The following is a 10,537-nucleotide window of genomic DNA, read 5'->3' as shown; positions in this document are numbered from 1 at the left end:
GGGACCTGCCATCCAGCCTTGCCAGCCACAGATCCCAGTGCAGCCCAGTTTCTTCAACAGGTTCTTCCAATACACAGTCGATTTCTCATAACGGACCATGGAGCAGTCAAGACGAAGCCCTGGCCTTCCGGGGAGGAAGCGTGTGACCAGCTCAGAGGGAAGCACACCAGGTCACTGGTGGGGGGGGGGGGGGTCTGGCTGGGAGGCGGGGACAAGCCCCCTGAGAAGGTGCTGAGTGTTCCCGGCAGGAAGCGCACGGGTGGGGGGGGGGGGGGGGGCGGGGCTGGAAGGACAGCAGGGAGGCGGGGGTGGGGGTGGGGGCAGCCGGGCGGCGCCTCGTCCAGTGCCGTCCCCACGTCTGCGCTCCTGCCCGCACAGGACGTCCGCCAGCCCGTGGACCGCGACGCGTGCTCGCTGAGTCACCGCCACCTCCCGCGGGGCCCGGCGCCATCTTCTCACGAAGGCCTCGCCTCGTTGATCCTACGCCTCTCCCTCCACCCCGCAGAACCCAAAGGGCCAAAAGCTTGAGAGTGTGTTTGCTTTTAACTTCCAATCTTCTCGTCCATTCATTTATTCACTCGACCAACGCGTGTGCCGCGGTGCTGAGTGCACAGCTGGGCTCTGAGGAGAAGCAGCCCGGAGCCTCCCTTCCCACCTGTAACCTGGGCCGGCTGCACCCGAGCCCGCCTCAGACGCCGCTCTCCTAGAGCCCCGATGCTGGGGGGGGGGGCCTGGAAGCATCTCCCCCAAAATCACGTGTGTGTGACACAGGGCTGGGGGGAGGCGGGAGGGAGGGGGAGGGCTTCCTCTTGCTCTCAAACCTAAGATGCAACCAGCTGTGGAGTCTGGAGCCTCGCAGCTCCGCCCCGCACCTACCCAGGCTACAAACATCCAAACACTGCAAGAAATTAAGAGATCACCAACCCACCTCTCCCTCCTGAGCTGCCTGGAGAGAAGCACTCTCCCGCCTTCTCTGTCTTCTGGGCCCGAGGGCTGGGAACTATTTGCAAGGTTGCACATTTTAGTTAACAAACAAGTTCTTTGCTCACAGCCAAGGGGAGGGGCAGCAAAACCTGAGCCTGACTCTTCTTTCTCTGAGAAGCCATTGTTTATCCCCTCTGGGAACTTCCCCACGGGTGGGAGGGGCCGCGGCGCGGAGGGAAGGGTTTGGGACTGGAGACGGTGCGCTTACCAGCTCTCAGGCAGGTCAGTGCACCTCGCGGACCCCCCCGTGTCCCCTTCAGCAAAATAGGAATAATATTAAATGCATTCCCGAGAGAATTAAATGAGATCTGATTAAGTACAGTGCCTGGTGCACGGTAAGCCAGGCATGGGCGGCAAGCGTTTCTATTAATAGAAATACGGGAGCCTTAGGAACTGAGAATAATCACACTCCCTCCACGACGCCCACCCTCCACGATGCCCACCTGACAGTCGCAGTATCCGCTGGCCTCGGGGGCCCAGGTGCACTCCCCGGGCCTCTTCCTTCCCCCTGAGTGACCGCAGGCCTTCTCCCAATGGCCAATAAGCACGTGTGCACAGCCTTGCCAGCAATGAGGAAATTAAGGCAGCAAGATACACTTCTCACCTGTGAGGTTGCCAAAAAATCTGAATGAAACAGCCTGACCCTGTCCTATGCAGATAAAGTCGAGAAGGGACGAGGAAGGTCACCCCTTGCCACTGGGAGTGAGTAGGAGTGTGGCCAGTTTGGCGACAGCCACTGAAGTCGGGGCATGCGGACCCTGCAGGTCAGAGGTCCTGCTGGACAACATCCGCCCAGGAGAGACGCTCGTGTGTTTGCGCAAAGAGGCTGCACGTCTGCCCAGGATGGCGTTGCTCACACCACCAAGGAATCGGAAGCAACCTAGATGTTCCTCACTTGAGGAGGGATGGGAGTGGGTGTGGGGCTCCAGACAGTGGTGAAAAAGAACACAGCAGAACACACCGGAACACACCAGGACCACAGCCGCACCACACCAGGAATGCACTAGCCGTGTGCGCGCTAACGCGAGTTGATCACAACAACGCTGGGTGAAAACAGGAAGACGTATGATGATACACACCAGAGTACTATTTATATGAAAAATTTAAAAATAACATGCGAAACAGTGCTGTGTACTGTACGTTCATAGATAAACACATTCTTCTGAAGGTATAAAAATAAGCCTGGAGGACGGAGCCGTGTTCATGACGGTGGTTCCTTCTGGCGACGGGAGGGGTAGGGTTAGGGCAGGAGAGTTCAGAGCTTTCCCTGTCATCTTTTCCTTTTTAAAAGAAAAACTTGAAGGTGAATATGCCAACCTCATAACATGCGATTCCGGGTGGTGAAAATACAGGTTTTGTTATATTATTCATGGTTATTTTCTGTATTTTTTTTTTTCTTTCAAAAAGGGAAACAAAAAGGAAGTTCTCCTTCCTAGAGAACGCAGGCTGGGAAACGTGGGAGGAGTGGCAGGTTTGGAAAGCCACCACCCTCAGTGAAAGCTGAAGCCATCTACCGAGGCGGCTGGGAACCAGGACGCTCAAGATACCAAGGCATCAGCCGCCAGCGACTAGTTGGGGGGACGCCGGGGCCTATACGTGGGGACACCTGGTGTCACCACCTCCTGTCAGTGTCACTGCGGGGGGGGGGGAGGTGAGCTGACACCAGGCTCCACTTGATGAGATGCAACAGGAAGGACACCCATCACCTAGGGCTCTTCTCCCCAAAGTGTGTGATCCAGGGGAGCCGTCAGAGCCACCATTCAGCTTTCAGGACTCACAGAGGACGAGCATGGTGTTAAACCACACAGGGAGAAAGCAAGCAGAGAAGGGGCCGTAGGACACTCCACACGACAGGCTGCGTCCATGTCAAACCAAGAGAAGACAGGAAAAGAAGACAGAAGAAAAGGAAAAAGCAAAAGCGAGGGGATGATTCTAGAAGAAAAATGGCTAGAGACAAACCGATGCCACGTGTGACCCTCGCTGGATCCTGAATCACAGGAAGCAGCCACGGGCTTCCCTGGTGGCGCAGTGGTTAAGAATCCGCCTGCCAATGCGGGGAACACGGGTTCGAGCCCTGGTCTGGGAAGATCCCACATGCTGCGGAGCAACTAAGCCCATGCGCCACAACTACTGAGCCTGTGCTCGAGAGCCCACAAGCCACACCTACTGAGCCCACGTGCTGCAACTACTGAAGACCGCGCACCTAGAACCCGTGCTCTGCAATGAGAAGCCACTGCAATGAGAAGCCCTCCCACCGCAACGAAGTGTAGCCCCCCTTCACTACAACTAGAGTAAGCCCGCGCGCAGCAACGAAGACCCAACACAGCCAAAAATAAATAAAATTAAAAATAAATTTAATAAGAAAAAAGGAAGCAGCCACAAAAGCTTCTTGGGACAATTGGGAAACTTAAATACAGACTTGATATTAGACGATGCCCTTAAATTATCACTGATTTTCTTAGGTGTGAAAACGACAGTCTGTGTGAGAGACGGTCCATCTTCTTTGAAGACGCTGCAAAGCATCTAGAAGGGGTGTTCTCAGGTCCGCAGAAGGTATAGGCAGAGAGAGCGTGTGGATGACAGACACCAATGTGAACACCGGTCAACCCGCTGGAGCTCCTGGGGGTATTCATTTCACCTTTCTTTTAACTCTTCTCTGAGGTTTGAAGTTTTCATAATAAAAAGTTTTGAGGGGAAAAATTTTTTTAATGGGAAATAGGTCTTCCCACAAAAGGTTGGGAATTCACTGTGAAGAAGCCGCTTTGAAGTGGGTTTTTTCCTTCTTTGAAGTGGGTTTTGCTAAAGTACCGGTCTCTAGCATTTCTGAGAAATTAGTACAAATCAAAGCCACGTAGGAAATTCAGCACATCTGAGTCGTATATGTAAATTGGCATCATGAAAATCAGGGCTTTCGCTGCATTTCTAAGAAATGTCCTTTTTTGGACTCTTGCTTTTGTCTTGCCTCTGGAACTCTCTCAGAGAAGACTCAGCCACGTGGCCTCACGGGGGCAGCGGACACCAGGCCCCAGGGAGGCACACACAAGGTCTGGGGGCAGGGAGCTCTGGGCCCAAACCTCACAGGCACATGCGGACAGTGGAGCAGTCCCACCGGAACGTTCATTTGGCCAAGTAACTCCACTTAAGGAATTCAAGCCATTGCATGAGACACGGAGAAGGTAAATCGTGTACGAAATGAAGGCGGGGAATGTTTAGAATAGCGTCTGCAATGCAGTTTCGTTTTGCCTGGTGACCACTGAAGAGCTCATTTAAAAAGATAAGGACTTGATTGATAGGATATATTAAGTGGAAAAAGGAGCCTGTTAACAGTGTGTTTATTCATCTGTAAGAAAAAAATGGGGGGGTGATAAGGCAAACCCCATCACGTGGCGGCACGTACACGCGGGCGCCCAGATCAGCTCACGGCCCGCAGCCAAGCCTCCCGCTGGGAGGGAGAGGTCCTCTGTGCTGCATTTCCTCGCACAGCGCCTGAACTTCTCTTCACTGCGCGCTCATTCCACCTTTTTAAGGACACATGTAACAGAGCCAGCTCCCAACCTTGAGGTAACAGAGTCTCTGCTCCAGGTCCCAAAACTCTTCTGTCCCCTTGACTGTGGAGCTTAAAATTAGATCCCGAGCCTCCCGCGAGACGGCTGAGAAAGGGCTGGTTTCAGAATGAGGCTCAGAAGCCTCGGCACCTGTTCTGAGGGAGCCCAGCACGGGGGGTCCCACGGGACAATCCCTGCGGCACGGTGGGGGAGAGGTCCCACGGGCTGCGGTTCTGTTTGAGCTCCACGATCATCGTTTGGGCAGGGGAAAATGAGGCCCCCAGAGACCCCCAAAGGTCCCCCAGCTTGTTCTGTCTGGTGTCCTAAAATCTAACTTGGAGCAAAGAGGCCAGAAAAAAAGCAGTGGACCATCTTGTTCGTATGTTCCCTGTTCAGGAACGGCCAAAATGCATCTGTGGTGACAGACGTCAGAATACTGGTTATGCTGGGTGGGGTGGGGTGTGCTGCTTCTGGGGGCTGCAAATGCTCTAGGTCTTGATCTGGGGAGTGCTGCCTGGGTTTGCACACAGGTAAGGGTCACTGGCCTGCCCACTGAGAATACTGCCTCTTACTGCGCGTACATTACACCTCTAATTAAAGAAAACAGAAAGTCCATACGATCCATTAATTGTAAACAGCGTTTAAGCAAAAGCGTTAACAAGCTGTGATTAGCAGTGAGACGCTGGGGACCCCATCATTCCATTCTCGCCGCCCAAAGCCAGGCTGGATTTTGTTTGGTTTTCATTTCATGGGTAACTGCGCCGGTGTTAAAACTCCAAAGGGCGGTCTCACCGGGCGAGACCGCGTGTGACTGTGGAAACTGAGGCACAGTCGGCTCACCCCCTGGGAGCCAGCTGCTCTGTGAGGCGGTGAGAGCCCCGGCCCCGGAGGTGTGCAAGCAGAAGGGGCGGAGGGACGCGGTGAGGTCATCCCACAGGGACGCTGGGCTTGCCCCTCTCCAACAGGCGACAGCATCTGTGGTTGCCCCGGCTCACAAATTCCCCACACAGCCCAGCCGTGGGCTTGTTACTTTTCACTGACACAAGGAATATGTACCTCCGTGTAAAAATAAAAACGTTACAAACAGGGCTGAAGCCCCTCGGACCCCATCCCCAACCTGGTCCCCTCCTGCCCTACCCAGCAGGATCACTGTCATCGTGCCCGTCCTCTTCATAGCTCTGCCACGCCTGTGCGCACACAATCGTAGGCAAGGAGGCCTGTTCGTCTTTGTCTCACGGAAAGGCCCCTTACTGCAAGAACCATGCCACAAACTACTTTTCTTCACTCAACCATCGGTCTTGACAATCTCTCCACGTCACTGCGTACAGACCTGTCTCACTCTGTTTGACGGCTGCGTAGTATTCCTGGTTATGGCCCTCGAGCTTCACGTGCTCGGCCATCGCTGCCGGGGGGGGCGGGGCACTGGCTCTGTTTCCATTGCTCCACACTCGTGCGTCTGTGGCCCCTGGAGGAGAGCTTCTGGGGTCAGGGATCAGGCGTAGGTTCTCCATCTTACGGGACCCTGGCAGGTCCCCTTCCACACAGAGGTACCAACACGCTCCCTCCCGCAGGCCCAAGCTCAGGCTTCCCCCGATCTCCTCCTCTCGGTATTACCGCGCTTTAAGACTTTGCCGACCGGGTGGATGAAAACCAGCTTTTCTGATTATTGATGAGACTGGGTGCTTTTTAGGTCATCCAGTCATTCGTATTTCCTCTGCCACGCGACCCACCACTCACAGCAGCCCTGCCCTACATCCTCCTGGGCCGCCTGGTCTCTCCCTCCACCCTGAGTCCCCCTCAAACTCCACGGGCTTCCTGTGACTCCTGAACGTGCCGTCCTCCAGCCCTGTCCCCGCGGAGGCTGGGAAGGCGGGAGTAAAGTGACCACTGACGAGGGCAGCAGTGCTCGTCTGGACACCGAGCCCTGAGAACTCGCTGCGCCAGGAAAGTGCTCTGAGGCCTGAACTGAGCACACATCCCGTTCTCATCTCCACCTGGACCTTCATACCCACTTCACAGAAGAGGAAACAGAGGCACCAAGACGTTAAGTAAATTGTCACCAAGGCTTCCTGCCGGTACGTGGCTGAGCCGAGACTCCAGTTCAGCCGCTCAAGGGCTCTGACGGGGGTAAGGCCGGGGCTCAGGAAGCAGAGAACGGGCACCTCACCCGGCCTCGGGCAGTCAGGAACGGCTTCCCAGAGAAACTGACACCTCAGCGGAGCCTGAAGGAAGGAGCAGAGGAGCTGACGGGGCAGTGAAATAGGAAAGGGCTGTAAAGGGGGAAGGGCCCTGAGCAATGCCTGGAGGCTAGGCCACCCTGGCTGCAGCCTGGGGTGTGTGATGGGGCAGGAGACCAGGCCCATGGGCAGTGCACCCTGGGGGCTCAGCGGACAGCGTGGTGGTGGGGGGGCTCCTGGAGCATCGGGCTGGGCCCACACCCCTCAGCTCCCGAGACAGAGGGCGCAAGCGCGGAGGGAGGGGAGCCGCTGATTTACATCCTACAGCTGGGGGGGAAACCCAGGAAGTGCAGCCCGGGCACTAATCAAATCTAGGCTAATAATAAACGTCCTGAGTAATGAGTGGCCTGGGCCGGAGCAGGCGAGGTGGCCGGAGCTGGGAGGGCCAGGAGGAGCCATGTGAGTAGCCGGGGAGGTGGGGGTGGGCGCAAGGGGCTCCGCCTGGGTCTCTGCATGGCATTGGGGACGCAGGGGAAGCGGCCCACAGCAGACGGGCAAGTTCGGGCTGCCCCGGGGCCTCCCGCGCCTGTGCACGTGGAGAGCCCTGGGTCTGGGGCCCTGGGGGTCTGGCCTTGCGTTCCCGAGAGCAGCCGCAAGGTTGGAGGGTCGGCCTCACAGTCAGGAAGTCCCTCTCCCTCCCACCCCAAGCTGGCCCCAGGACCCACAGCCAGACGGGCCAGGACGTGTTTTAAACATCAGGAGTGTCTAACAGGCCCTCCTACAGATGTCGACCACTGTCCACACTTCCAGGATTACCCACACCCCACTGGATCACTTTAGAGACAAGTCCAAACAGTGCGTTTTTGATCTGTAAATACCTCTGTATGTCTCCCTTAAAAAGAAAAACTCCTTAAAAAACAAAACCCCCCACAACTCTCACGCCATGACAACTTCTGCAAAGAATGATCCCTTTGTGTCACCAAAGCGCCCATGTTCAGACTTCCCCGACTGTCTTGTCAATGTCTTTTCCAGATGATTTGTTCCAATCAGGATCCAAACACCATCGTTTTGGCTATACGTTTTAAACTAGAACATTTCCACTCTGTCTCATGTTTTCCCTTGCTGTTTTTAAATGTTTTTTTAATCAAAGAAACCGGATCATTTATCCTATAGAATTTTTATCAGGGCAGGTTCTGAAGGTTTGTTCAAAGGCCCCAGTCTGGAAGCGTGGGTGCTAACGCAGGTGGAAGGGTCCACGCCCCTCACTGTGCAGACAGGACCCACGGCCGGGTTGGAGGGGCCACGGCTGCTCTGTCCACCACACGCCTGGCAGGGAGCACATCTCCTCTGTGAATCCTTTGGATGGGAATCCTTTGTGTCAAGCAACCACATCCCCAGATGTGTTCCCAGCTAAGGGCTCGGATGTTTAAGATCTCTGAGAGAGTTGGACCAGGAAGGAACGAGAGGTCGCCTTGACACAGGATGGAACCGCCCAGGCCCAGGCCCACGAGTCGGGAACCTGTCAGAACTGGGACCTGGCACTGACAGAGGCCGCCAGGAGCAGCAGAGTCGGGCCTGCCTCCCCTTGTCCACCGACTCGCTGTGTGACCTTGGAGGAGCCCCTTCACCTCTCTGGGCTCCATTTCCTCGGTCGTAAAATGAAGGAGAGCCTCTCCCCCAGCAGAAGTCCCTGAGAAAGACACAGAAAGGCCTTGAACCTGCCTGAGCCCCTCCTGAAGGGCCACAAGCAAAGGCGCTGAGAAGGGCTGCACTTAAAAACAACAAAACAAAACTGGCTTTCTTTAGCCCAATGTTTTTCAAACTAACTGGACCACAGAGGCCTTTCTTGGTCCAGCGCCTACAGAGCCAGGCATGTGAGGGAGACGGGCAGACAGCCGGGATGTGGGAGAGCCCAGGCCATGAGCCCGGCCCACAAACCCAGGCCTGCGAGAGCTCTCCCCTTCTCCCCATGGTCAACACGGCTTCTGTTCTGCTGGCCAGTGTCAATTTGGGGCTTTTCCTGCCCTCCTTTGGGGCTGCATGATGGTTCTGGGACTTTATGTAGGTTCCGGTGGTGTTGGAGGAGGGGCGGGCAGGGACAGCGCAGACATCTGGTCAGCTGGGAGTCTGCCATCTGGCCGAGTGGGCTCTTGTGTCCCTGTCAGGTCCAGTGGCTCGGTGCCCTCTGACCAGGAATGGGTCTTTGAGGCTTCCTAGGCTGCCCTCGTCCGATCCAACCTGCTGTCCACGGGCCATCGCTTCCCTGTGGGTGGGGTGGTGAAAGCTTCCACCCTCCCCTCCCCAAATGGGAGAAGGCTCAGGGGTCTCTTCAGTTTTGTGTGGTCCTCTGCTTATCTTCTTTTAATTGAAGTACAGTTGATTCACAATGCTGTGTTAGTTTCTGATGTAAAGTGACTCAGTTATACACCTATATATTCTTTTCCTATTCTTTTCCATTACGGTTTATCACAGGATATTGGATACAGATCCCCGTGCTCTACAGTAGGAGCTTGTTGTTTATTTTATATATAGTAGTGTGTACCTGCCAATCCCAAACTCCTCATTTAGGTCCTCTTGCTTTTCTTTCTTTATTTATATATATTTTTTGGCTGTGCCGTGTGGCTTGTGGGATCTTAGTTCTGCGACCGGGGATCGACTTGGGGCCCCGGCAGTGAAAGCACCGAGCCCTAACCACTGGACCGCCAGGGGATTCCCAGCCTCTTGCTTTATAAGTTTGCTTTGTGAATAGATGGTAGTCACAGGCTGGAAGCCCACAAAGTATAAAAAGGTACATCACACAGCCTTCCTGTCCTCCTGGTCATCTGTCCGCCCAGCTTTCCTGCCCCCTCTAGAATAAACGGCTCTGTTCAGATGCTTTACGTGCCACAAAGTTCACCTGCTTAAGAGCTGTGCAACCATCACTATAATCTAATCTTAGAACATTATCGTCACCCCCAAAAAACCCCTGTCACTCCTCATACCTCCCCACCCCCAGCCCTAGGCTGGCCCTGACCTACTTTCTCTCTCTACAGATTTGCCTACTTTGGACATTTTATAAAAATGGAATGTGCTGTCTGATGACTAGCTTCTTCCAGGAGCATGTTTTTGAGGTTCAGCCATGTGGTAGGGTGTCAGTACTTTATACCTTTTTGTGGCCAAATAACATTCCGTTGTATGGATGGACCATTTTACTCATCCATTCATCAGTTGACGGACATTTGGGTTGTTTCTACTTTTTGGCTACTATGAACAGTGCTGCTGTGACCATTCATGTACAAGTATCTGGGTGGACATGTTTTCATTTCTCTTAGGAGTGGAATTGCTGGGCCACATGGTAGTTCTGTGTTTAACGTTCTGAGGAGCTGCCAGACTGTTTTCCAAAGCAGCTGCACTGTTCTTTGTTTGTTTGTTTGTGGTACGCGGGCCTCTCACTGCCGTGGCCTCTCCCGTTGCGGAGCACAGGCTCCGGACGCGCAGGCTCAGCGGCCATGGCTCACGGGCCCAGCCGCTCCGCGGCACGTGGGATCCTCCCGGACTGGGGCACGAACCCGTGTCCCCTGCATCGGCAGGCGGACTCTCAACCACTGCGCCACCAGGGAAGCCCCCTAACCCATTTTTAAACTGTGTTATTTGTCTTTTCATTATTCAGTTGTAAACGTTCTTTATATATTCTGAATACAAATCCCTTATCGGATATATGATTTGGAAATATTTCCTCCAAGTCTGTGGAATATCATTTTATTCTCTTGATGGTGTTCTGTGAAACACAAAAGTTTAAAATTTTTATGAAGTCCAGTCTCTCAAGCTTCTTTTGAATCACTTGTGCATTCG

At 54.4% G+C, this 10,537-nt stretch overlaps 1 protein-coding gene across 1 annotated transcript in view; it reads left to right on the top strand.

Annotated features, from left to right (window-relative positions):
- The first annotated feature begins 3,964 nt into the window (after positions 1 to 3,964).
- The window catches only part of TNFRSF13B (TNF receptor superfamily member 13B), a 29,610-nt gene continuing 23,037 nt past the window's right edge, over positions 3,965 to 10,537 (top strand). The window contains exon 1 of the mRNA XM_067717380.1: positions 3,965 to 4,160. Coding sequence (XP_067573481.1) covers positions 4,145 to 4,160 — 16 coding nt within the window. The 5' untranslated portion in view covers positions 3,965 to 4,144. The remainder of the gene's footprint in view (positions 4,161 to 10,537) is intronic.

Source organism: Pseudorca crassidens, chromosome 19 (genome assembly GCF_039906515.1).
Source record: "Pseudorca crassidens isolate mPseCra1 chromosome 19, mPseCra1.hap1, whole genome shotgun sequence".
In the NCBI taxonomy this organism is placed as follows: Eukaryota; Metazoa; Chordata; class Mammalia; order Artiodactyla; family Delphinidae; genus Pseudorca; species Pseudorca crassidens.
The sequence above is the reverse complement of the archived record's forward strand: the minus strand, read 5'-3'. Positions and strand labels throughout refer to the sequence as shown.